At 32.9% G+C, this 12,626-nt stretch overlaps 1 protein-coding gene across 1 annotated transcript; it reads left to right on the top strand.

The window, feature by feature from the left end:
* Positions 1–3,311: 3,311 nt before the first annotated feature.
* On the top strand, positions 3,312–3,976 carry LOC124369533. The gene is made up of 2 exons (XM_046827556.1): positions 3,312–3,613; positions 3,823–3,976. The coding sequence occupies exons 1-2, from the start codon at positions 3,312–3,314 to the stop codon at positions 3,974–3,976; spliced, it is 456 nt and encodes a 151-aa protein (XP_046683512.1).
* The last annotated feature ends 8,650 nt before the right edge of the window (positions 3,977–12,626 follow it).

Below are 12,626 nucleotides of genomic sequence, written 5' to 3'. Positions count from 1 at the left end.
TCAATTAAACAACCTATTAATATTGGATTTTCAAATGTTTTTATATTTTTAGAACACAGTATTAAAAATGCACCATTTTTCAATATCGCCTACATATTTGCAGATTAACTAAAGGCGCTCATATCGAAGGTTTGTAATTTTTTAGTGTATGTAAAAATTTAAAAAATATAAATTAAATCTTAGTAACAAGAAAAACTGTTTTATTATTTTATTTCTGGTTTGGTGACTATTGTGAGATGCAAGAAAGTTTGCTTTATCTTGTACCATCTGTTTTAAATAACACCTTGGCAGAACCGTATGCGGCACATTGTTCCCAGCATATACTTATGTAAAAAGATTATTCACTTAAGGTAAGAAGCTGAAGAAACTTCTCATTGCACTTAGTGGGAGCCATTATGATCGTTTTTTGGAGCGCTAATGATGCACCAAGTTTTATTGCTTGATCTGTAATCTTTCAGGAAGTATCAAGCCCGTGCTGGACTTTATTAACACAATGTATAATAAAACTATTAGATAATAGAGGGATTCCCTTCTCCAAAAACAAAATAAATATAAAGTAATGCCATTATTTACAATTACCAACTAACAGTATCTTATAATCAGCTTTAAAATTCGTTAGGTACTTAACGAATCTTAAAGATATATTTTAACTACAGCACATCTCGTGTGTCCTATATAATTTGTTGTTTTTAACAACGTAAACTATTATCGATGTTTACTGAGAACAAAAACATTCGAGGAGAAGGAACAACTAAGCTTTCTAGTTAACAGGTTTTAAAAATTTACATTTGGAAAGAAGCGTAACGAATACCACTGTTTTCACAGATTTCAATAATAAGTGTTTTTATACGTACAAAAAATTCTTTACTAAAAAATGGTTGGAAAAACATGTAATGAAGCACCAATTCTGTTCTTGTTGAGCTAATGGTAGTTTGCATTGTTTCAAAGTATATATACAAGTATAGATCACATAACATTGAAATTACTTTCAATAATTATTGTCGGTGGAATTATTACATTCGGTAATTCTTTCAGGAGTCTTCGGTGACTACGTTTACTGTTTGAATATTTTTGATTGTATCAGTTTTCCCTTGTATAAATGTTTATAACAGTTTTAAACTAAGAGTTTTGTTTAGATTTTACCGAGAATAATTTGGTTGCAAATAAGTATGATATTAGACAAATTGTTAAACGGATTTAATTAGAATTGTTATGCATGGAATACCTAAAAAAACTATAATAGCTTTACAACATTTTAGATATATATTTATATAGATATTCATATTTATATGTTTTATAATAATATTAAAACATCTCTAAACTAACGTATAATGTAGTTAACCCTTAAGTCAAACGAAAATGGCATGGAAGCCAATGTCTTGTTCTCATGGCTTGGTGATTATATTTATATAAAGCACAGTACCAATGTATAGTTTTCTAGTGAACCCAAGAACGATACTGCGACTTAATACCATTGGGCAATATTGTCAGTTAGTATAATCATGATAATACTGTTACTTTGTGATTAAACGAGAAAGGACTTAATAATTGTTTAATAAACTTCCTTATACATTAGGAATTGTAACCACTTAAACAATTGCATATTACAGTAGAACCTCGGTTAACCGAGCCTCGCTTAACCGAGACTCCGGGTTAACGAGGGCCGTCCTCGGACGATTTTTTTTATTTAAAAAGCAAAAGAAACACGCACAAACTACGTACAGTAATGAGCGTTTGGGTGCTCCTTTTATCGCAATACGCACGCTAGCCTGCAATGCGTTTAAAACTACTGTACAGTAAATTGTTGGCAACTGTTGTGTTCCTCGGCCAAATATTTTGCGTAGCTTAGCGCTTATCTTTGCCGAATGCATACGGCACTGTCACCCGACACCGCTCGCCAGAGCAGCTGCAGGTGTTGTAACCCGACACCGCTCGCCGCCGGACCAATGCGAACTGTTTCAATGCCGAGACGCGACTGAGCCACTCGCTCTTCCCCCACCCACCCCGATTCGACTCCGTAGCTTATTTGCGCATCTAGTGGGCTGTCCTGGTGTACAGCTTCAGCTCGGATGTGTTCGTGCAATCATCGGTCTGCCCGAAGACGCCATTTCGTCTCAGTGGCAGTCCTTTGTTTACTTTTACAAGTCAAGTGTCTATCACTGTTTTTTTTATTGTGTGTTTAAGTGCAGTGCAGTTACAGTAGGTGTAAATGAGTGCTAAACGCAAACGTGTCGTTGTGTCCTTAGAGACTAAACTAAATGCGATTCGTCGTCTGGACAATGGTGAGTCAATAAGAAACAGTCGCTAAAGACTTGGGTGTTGGTGAGGTTACCGTCGGAGATTGGAGGAGGAAGAGGGCTGAGTTAGAAAAATGGGGTGCTCAGAGCTTAAATTCCAATTGCAATTCAGAGAGAAAAAAACGTTTAAAAAGTGTGAGTATGAAAAAACTTCCGAGGCTTTATTCTTATGGTTTTCGGAAATGAGAGCAAGGGGAAGTCCAATAAGTGGGCCTATTTTGCAGGCAAAAGCGCTAGATTTCCATAAATCTTTTGGCGATGGCGATGAACCTTTTACCGCTAGTTCCGGGTGGTTAATGCGATGGAAGAACCGTTATGGAGTGCGGCAACTTAATATATCTGGGGAAAAACTTTCAGGTAATGAAACTGATGTGACAGTTTTTGAAGAAAAAATAAGAAAATTGATTTTGAGTGAGGGGTCTTACATCCGATCAAATATTCAAACTGTGATGAGACAGGCCTTAACTTCAGAATGTTGCCCTCAAAAACTTTAGCCAGTCAGCAGGAAACATCAGCTCCTGGGTATAAGAAATCTAAAGATCGAGTTACAGTTTTAGGATGTGCCAATGCTGCAGGAAGTTTGAAACTCAAACAGTTGTAATAGGCAAGTATAAAAAGCCACGTGCTTTTAAAAATACTAATGTGGACACATTTCCCAGCACATACACAAACCAGAAAAACGCATGGATGGACTCGCGGATTTTCAAACAATGGTTTTTTGAGGAATTCGTTCCAGTCGTTGAAGCTTTCTTGGAGAACAAAAAAACTCCCTCGCAAGGCCCCTTCTTATTCTTGACAACGCTTCGTCCCATCCAGATGCTGATGAGCTAGTCAGCGATGGCATTAGAGCCTTATTTTTGCCTCCAAACGTTACTGCCCTCATCCAGCCTCTAGACCAGGGGAGTTCTAGAAACTTTTAAGCGAAACTACAAAAAGAGGCTGCTTAGAAATCTACTGGAGAAGCTAGAGGACGGGTGGGTGTCACTGATGCTCTCAAGTTAATCACAATGAAAGATGTTGTCTACTGGGTGTCAGAAGCTTGGGATAAACGTTAGGGAGGACACTATAAGAAGGTCATGGCGCAAACTTTTCGGAATTGAAAAGGCAAGCCGCCAAGAGACAGCTGCTGCTCCTGAAAACCAGCCAAGAGCATGTCCTCCTGAAAATGAAGAGCTTGTGAATCTTTGTAACCACCTTCCAGTGGCTGAGCCCATCAGTGCAGAGGACATCAGTGAATGGATCAATGGAGATGAGGATCAGGCCCTAACTGATGACGTGATTATCCAGATGCTCAACCAACCAGAAGATGATGACAAGTAAGTTTTTGATTTTTTATTTATGCAAAATTTTAACATAAAAACATAATCCAACATCAATTTTTTAACACAACTACAGTATATTTGTTACACTTTAGTTAAATGTTGCCCATGTCATCAATCCAAAAACTAATTTCATACTCCAATTCCAAAACTGCTGCCTTTTGATTGCGTTACGGTTACGTAAAAACAAAAGTTTTTTTTTACAGCGATGAACCTGATGGGGCGACTGAGAAAATATCACATACAGAAGGTCTAAGAACGATCGAGGGAGCACTGGCATACATTGAACAACAAGAAACCGCAACAACAAACGATTTAGTTTGGCTGCGACGCTGGCGCAACAGGGCGGCTAGCCTATAGATTCCTCTAATCTAAGTCAAAAAAACAATAACTGATTTCTTTGGGAAAAAAGATTAGCTTACTTTGTTTATTTTGTACAATGTACAGTAAATTAATTTTCATTTCTTTGATTTAATTTTGTAAACAGGAATACTGTACTGTAACTAAACTTCTGTACATTGTGTAGCCTATATCATAAGTATTCAGTTGTGCAATAAATTGAGTGTTATATTAAAACAGTGTTTAGTATTGTGAGTGTTACCGTTTCCTCTCACGTTTTATTGCGTACTAATAACAATTTCTTGTACTATAATAAACTAAACAACAGTTCAGTTAATAACTTTTGTTCATGTTTTTAGTATATCTTGAGCTATTTTTAGCCCCGGTAACGATTTTTAGGTTACGTTCCGTGTTATCCGAGGTTCGCCGTATCCGAGGTACCCTCGGTCCCAATTACCTCGGTTAACCGAGGTTCTACTGTACCTGTTCTTTAACGTTAGTGATACATATTTATGAAACATAAGAATATTTAATGGATAAATTCTCGTTAAAATAAAATCATGTTTTATAGAAATACAGTGACTTACACTAATTAAAATATTAATGTTAAATTGCTAAGCACTTGCTGATACTGTAAATGGTGGTTGGTTTCTTTGAATTACACCGTTTTAGCTCGTTCGGATTTAATAAAACGCATTACTTAAAAGAAATGGATAGCGTTTATTACAATTCCCGGAACTTCCCCGATATTTAATTAATGCTTAAACGTAATTTTGTGTATTCATTATTCATATTTAGTTTAGTCAGCTTAGTATTTATTACCTGAAATTTTTTATGACACGACATTTTCGTTAATATCATAAATGTAAAATGAAGCAATACCATTCTAAACATATACGTAGTAATATTTTGAATTCATGTAAGGTAACTGATATTAAAGTTTGTTAATATTATTTTCTCGAAAAATTTCTTCCTTGGGAGGAAATTAAGGATGCACACGAGAACTCTGAACATTATTTTAATAAAAACTAAATAATTTTATTTGTTAGAGAAAGCTTTACATTGTGAAACACGTAATATTGAAAAGATAATGCCACGTTGATAATGTAATTATTGGATAAGAACGTAAAATCTATCATATAAAAACTATTTATTATATGTGATATCATGTACAATCAAAAGAAGTATTTGATTTATAAAAATAAAGATATGTTTTAAAAGTAATTCATTACAACAAAATTGTAAATACTTTTAGTTGGGTAAACCTGTCTGTGCGTGTGAACGAGCCATCATTTCTGTAATCAGATAAGATTTCCTGCATGTTATTTTAAAATTTGTGTTATACAAATCTTTAGTGGGACTTTCAATAATTACACTGCCACAATTAAGACAACTTATTTAATCCGTGTTCTTTGAAGTCGAAAGATTTTCTTATTACAAAAGAATCTGAGTTCTTAGAAAGCCACATCACAAGACTGGAAACCTATTCATTTATTCATCTTTTACCTCTAAATAATTGAAGGAAGATGTAATTTTTGAACTACTGGATGCAATGTTCTTACCATGCAGCCCCTCGGTTTTCCCGATGAACTCAAATCAATGATACCACATCTTAGGCAGTGCAAACGTACTTTATTTTTAGGCCTATACCCACATTGCTATTCTTTGTTTAAAGTTTGTCTATTGGAAGTGGATGACTAAAAATGATAATACAATTTTGGGGTTCTGCAATCGTCATATTTTACAAAAATCGACGACAATGTTTCGAGGATCTACCCTGAGTTCTACTTTCCTCCTTGAGTGTAAAACCCAAAATACATACTGTGAAATACAATCTAAGGTTTAATTCCCATTCATCCTAAAAAAACGAATTTGCAGCACAATTGCCTACATTTTCTAATTTAAAGGTCTATGATTCCTGTAAAGTAATCGAAAACATGTTTTGCTATATCCCTTTTGAAAGAGATTTCTCATTGAAAAGTTCACCTGAACTTTGACGGCCTATCCTAAAGGTCTGTCGCATTAATTTTTACCTGCCTGTCTGTCCAAAGATTGTAGGACTGTAGGTCCATACCTAATTTTGACGAGGTTACTGTCGATACATTTTCACAGCATGGGGCAGTGTGTCCACGGTGACAACCCGTGGACTACCGATCCTACTTTCTGACTGCAAAACTGACCTGGCTGTACATTAGTGTTACTACCTGAACTTTTTTTATTTATAGTGATACTTCCATTGCACTTGTACATCGTATTGCTAAGGTAGAAAATATTAACAAGAGTTTACTCAAAATTAGAGCTAATTACAACACCATTATTTGTCTGTGTCAACGGTCTAATGAACAGAAAATCCAAAATTGTGTTAGATATTAGTTAGTAACTTTCAGAGTAGCAATATGATACCAAAATATGTTCTACAGTCAAATCGCGTCAGGGCTATTGAGAGTTTCATAAAATTAAATTTAGAAAAACTTGGTTTTTACTTTTGTATATATGTAAAAGAACTCACATTGTATTTATTTACCAACGGACATTCCATTACAATACAGTTTACAATAAATAGACCACTTAGGTAGATAACTGTTGTCATTAAACACAACTGTTGACACGATAAATCATAAAATGTAACATAAAATGTTTTAACTAACGCAGTTGTAATATTTACTCACCTGAAAAATATTTGATTGCAAAACATGTTTGTTGATAAATCATTACACTTTTATTGTATCCACATTCAAAAGTCAAGTGCGTAGTTCAGTGAAAATAATTTCCAATTCGGTGAAATCATGAACGATAAATATTACATTACAGCAGATTGAACCAGTAGTCGTGATTTGACTATAACAAATAATATGAATAAAATGGTTATTATATGAATAAAAGTTACAACACTGCAAAGTTACACATTTCATTTATGTGTATTCTATATTTTAAATTGGATTGAAATTTCAACCAATGAATTTAATTGTACAATTTTACCCAAGCTCAATGCAGTCTTATCCATCATTTTCATCATAACATCCAAATATCTAAACAATTCACCTCCCTTCATTCCATATGTAGGTAGGCCTGGACAGTTATAGGTACTGTTCTACTTGGTTTGGAATCTTTGCAAAAGTTGACACTTTCAGGGAAAACCTGACACCCCAACTAATTCATTTAATCTGGTTGAAGATAAATTTGCCATCCGAACCTCGGAGGCTTCTTCCTCCACAATTGTATTCATAAAGATTTGCTCTAGCGGAACTTATTCTACCTCCACTAACTTTGAATTTTTACCTTAAAACCATTCAAGGTGGTTTGCATATTTGAAATTAAAGTAGCAGAAGATCCCTTCCATTTGTAAAACTCCAAAACTTTTACTCGCAAGGTTAGATGTTCATACTTACATTTTACTCCATTCTTTAAAATTCATTAAGGCCTTATAACCCAATTGACAATACTCCATACCAATACCCATGTCTTTGAGCTCTTGTGCAGGCTTTTCCAAATTCTCCATTAACCTTTACATTTGGGTAATGATCTGAAATCTTTTCTCTAGTATACTATTACATTGATGTTATCGATTATTACACCTCTTCTTCCAATTTCCAAAATAATTCTTTATTCAGAATAATTCGACGTGTGGTAAATTAATGTTTCCTTGAGGAATTATTAATATTAGGACTTTCTTCAATACTTAATATTAGTCGATATTCAATATTTATGCACCACATGTCAAATATACTCATGTAAACGTGTCCATACAAAACTGGTGGTAATACAAAATTATTGCGAAATTCCTTTTAAAAGAATGTTCTTGAAGAGGCCTGCTCAAAATACTACGTGCATTACACATTCCAGAGTATCAAAACCACAAGCATTTATTTGATTGTATTATTGTATGATTGTGCATTTATTTACTGTATTATTAAGTAATTACAATTAACTGTAATTTGAAATGAACTAAAAAGTATTTTATTGATGTCCAATGGTTGAAAGAGATAAACTTTTAAGTTACTTGAAAACACGTACAGTTATTCTATGTTCAGACTTATTAGAAAACGAAAGATACAAAGTGTTTACAATTTTTTTTAATATGAAATCAACTCACACACAATACACAAAATAAAGAGTCTGACAATCTCTAAAAAATAAAGTCCCTTCTTGTAATAAAATGCAACCAAAAATTATTCAAAACAATGTTTATCTACATTTATTATAAATCTGTATTAACAACTGTGATTAGCAATTAACCATTCTTTATAAGTGGTCAAGTTACCTGTATTTATTTTAATTGGGAATTTTTGGTCTGATCACTCCAACAAATATTGTATCTTCTGCAGAGCATGCTTGAAGTGGACCAGTACCATTTAGGGGCTTGGCTTTTCCAGATATTGCCTAATCTGATATGACAGGATTAACTCTGTTGGTGACTGTTAGAATTCAGAACAAAGACTTGTTTTCTGATATTTTAGTGACTGGATAATTTTATTTGAAACTTGGTGCTGTGTGCAAGATATGGTGTTTCAACCCTCTTACTCGTTGAGGAGTTTTACATTTTTAATATGAAGATGTAAAGCAACTTTTCAAATTTTTTTATTTTATAACTATTTTGCTTCCTTCTTTCATCGTTTTGTATGAATTAGGAACTATATTTCTTTTCCAAATCTATTATACTAGTATAGCCTTCAGTGAATTAATTTTACGAAAATTCTTGCTTAAGCAATACATTTTAAAACTTAAAATATTTTAAGTTATAAATATTTATTTAAGACAGAAGACTTTAATCAATTAAATTAGGTATTTAAACATGATTATTTTGTTTCTGTTTGATAAAAATTAAACATAAAAGGTGTTGTTAAAGATATAACTGTGATTAAAAATTAATCTGAGTATTTAAGAATAATCCACATGTTAATTTATTGTTCTTCTTAATTATTTTATTGTGTTTATAAGTTCTATTTGTAATAAGTCAAGGTTCGAATCTCTGCCTCTTATCTAGTAACTTGTATTTTTTATATCAGCAAAACAGTATGCCGTAATTGTATCATTGATTTGCTTGAAAAATGCATATAATGATATTTGAATTGAGCAGTAGTGAAAAGTTTAAAATGTATGTATCTAACTATTTCCGTTTATAATAGTAAATATGCTAGTAAAAAAGTAGTAATGGACAATTTGAATAGTAAAACTTAATCTAGTAAATGCCGAATAATATTAATATTATTATGATAATCTTAAGTAATCAATTATTTCATGTATTCCAAATAGCAGAAAACATTGGACAGAGTTTTGTTAAAGCTGTAAAACACAGAGCCAACCAACCAGGTGCTTTATTTGATGTAATACAGTTTATTGTTTCAATTATAGTGCCAACTTAATCTTTCATAAAATTGGGTACATGTATATTATATGGATTAAATTATTTGTTTTGTTTGGAAATGCTTAAAAAGGCAATCTTAAACTTAAATTCATTATTATTTAGGCTTGAGTGAATGTTTTCTTCAACGTATAATGAGATTTAGACAGGAAGTTTTTATATTAGTCTTTAAATTATTTGACTCACTGAAATGGGATGCTTTTTAGTGAAGTACATCTATAATAGGATGGACTGCTACATTAATATTTATTCAGGAGTAAATTGGAATAATGCATTATGATGAAGACTTGTCTTTATAGAGTAATGAAAATTATGTTGTATCTAATGTACAAAGCTCTATATGTAAGATCAAACAGATGCGGGCTCAGGATTAAACTAGAGGTCACCTTTGATGTCTCTAAACCACATTAACTCTCAATATCGCCATTGTACTCCTCCTCATATATCCTGCTTGGGAATATACTCGTTGTCCTTTAGTTATTTATCCACTACCTTATATTTTAGGAAGATTTATGTACAATCAAAGGGATTTTATGAAATTAACGAACTCAAAAAGTTCTTAAAAAAATATTTTCATTGTTACATACTGAGAGTACTCTTGTACTGCAAGTAACTGCTACAAACTACTGTAACTAAACTGTAGTAGCTATAAAGTGCACACTTGTCATTCTTCAATTCGGCACACTAAATAACTACTCAACAAGATACCAGGTATTGCAACACAAAACAGTTTACTCAAAGTACTTTTGTGTTAAATGTTGATATTTAATTTTCTCAAGGGTTCTGGGGTACTGATAGCAGGAATAATCATAGAAAATACTCTGCGGTCCTATCATATGATTTCAGCATGGACATAAAATAGTATTTAGTAGGGTTCTGACTAGAAGCACAGAGCCATCCTATGGAGTTAACTATCCATGGTTCAGTACCACGTTCAACAAACCCCAGACATTGCGACCAAACCCCAGGCGAGGTCCAGTGGAAGAGAGAGCTGAAACAGCCGTAACCCCGCCTAAAATAAAGTAATTTTTAGTTTAATTTAATTTTCCAGAACAATAACGGAAATTTTGCGATCAAGAGAATGGCACCACTGCATATGAGGAAAAGCCTTTCATTGTGAACGTTAGTGAGTCCAAATAAATGCATTTTCAAGCATTATCCGCTTTTATTATCCTCTGAATTGCTTAAATCAAATGATCAATATATTGACTTATCATTTTCTGTTTTATTACTGTATGCTTAATTCCGATTCCAATTTCGAAACATAAATATCAGTCAGGTTAAAAAAATATAAATATTTATTGCCTCTTCAGAGTCCTCAATGAATTTAAACTTATTACTATTTAAATTGAAAACTTACAGATCAAAGCAATCATACTTACTTTGTAATGTATCTAACTTACTTGTATGACTGATGTCAGCATGTCTGATATAAAGTAGTTTAATGTCCTCGAAGAACCAAGTATTTACCACCATTCATTAAAATAATACTCTCCACTTGAAACACCAATTATATATAATACATTCTTTGAGTGGGGAGGTTATGTTTATTTTACATTATATCCAATTCTAACTTTTTATTAATGACACTGTTACTAACCTTGGAATGGTACATAAACTAAAGTTTATTATACAGTGTAAACAGGACTGTTAGATGTTGCACACAATGCATCCAGGAATCCTGGTAAGTAACATGTCACTTTATAGCTTTTTTATTGCCAGCAGATTTACTACGATTGATACGAGTTCTGACACTTGATACCCGGCACTTGTTTAACGTTTGAAACCAGGGAGACACAAAATGATGAACGAAGTTTAGTATCATTTTTAAAAGTTTTATATATATATATATATATAATATATATATATATATATATATATATATATATATATATATATTCACATATTTATTGCAAATGGCACGGTTGTTTTTGAAGCTATAAGAAAATTATTATTGTTACGTCAATTATTTAGATCTATCTAAAAGAGCATAATTAATGTTATTATCAAACAATAGATTTATCTTATCTATGTCATGAGCGATAACAAAAATGTCATGAAGAGGCTAAATGTGTCTTTCTCAGCTATAAAATTTTCTGGAATCTGTATGTCATACTTGCAAAGTGTAATCTATATTACACTGCTTATTAAAAATTCATTCCATATTATTTGCTTCTTAGTACCAACCTAACAAACTGTAATCTCTATAAATAAATAACACATATTGTGAAGGTATTTAATAATATGAAATTAAACGTATTGGTCTGGATAGTAAGTATATAATTGTACTAACATATATTCAAATTTGATTATTGAAATTTGATTCTAGTATTGTACGATACTTGAAAATAAGAAGAATTACTTCTTGTGAGAGCACTTAAGTAACACATTTGAAACTAATTTTGGTCATACATGTCAACATGTTACGATCAAGTGACATAAATTGACCTGGATTTCAACGAGAGTAAATTTCAGCAGGTATCCATTGGAAAGTGTTAAGAATGGCATCACCTGTCCTCTAGGCATTTAAGCTACTAAGTATAAACTAAACAACTTGGAATAATCCAGGATCATAACTTCCAAGCATACCATGCTCTCGTTGAATCCAACCTCAGGTACAGGATAATCTTATGAGGAAATGTTTAAAAGGAAAACACTCAGCGAGTTTTTGTTCTTCAATGACATGCTCTTAGGGGCCTTCAACAGCAAAATAGTTGCGGGGACGTCTTAAAAACTCTTAAAATCCTCCCATTAATTTACATCCCTGAGCTCGTTGCCTTTTTAAATAAACTAATCCTGCTAAGACATTTAAATCTATATGAACACAACGCCACAAACCGTCCTAATTTCAATCTCCCTGTCCACAGAACCTCCAGATTTTCTAAGAATTATGCTGAAGGCATCTTTTTTACTTTCATCCATTAGACATTAAATAAGGCAATCAGAGGACACTCAAGAGTAGACTTCAGAGCTGGCTGCTAGAAGACCCCGTGTACAGCAGCAAGGAGTTCGTAGCCCACTGTGAAAGAAGACGTCACACTAAAACAAAAACGTGCCATAAGAGTTCTTGGAGGCCTTCAACAGCAGGATAGTCTCTTAGTAGGAAATATTTTTCAGGCAAATTTTGCTTGCAGTATCATGATTATACTTTATTTTTGCACTGTTCAGTATAAATTGTTTTTAACACTGAACCTATACCGTTTTTATATATTAACACTTTCAGTGGGTGTCAAGGCCTAAACCTTAAGATAAAGTTAAGCAATTGAGAATATGTAAGTATATAAATGTTGTTTGGACTTTTCAGTCTAA

The sequence above is a fragment of the Homalodisca vitripennis genome, chromosome X (assembly GCF_021130785.1).
Source record: "Homalodisca vitripennis isolate AUS2020 chromosome X, UT_GWSS_2.1, whole genome shotgun sequence".
Lineage (NCBI taxonomy): Eukaryota > Metazoa > Arthropoda > Insecta > Hemiptera > Cicadellidae > Homalodisca > Homalodisca vitripennis.
This window is presented reverse-complemented; position numbering and strand designations above follow the sequence as displayed.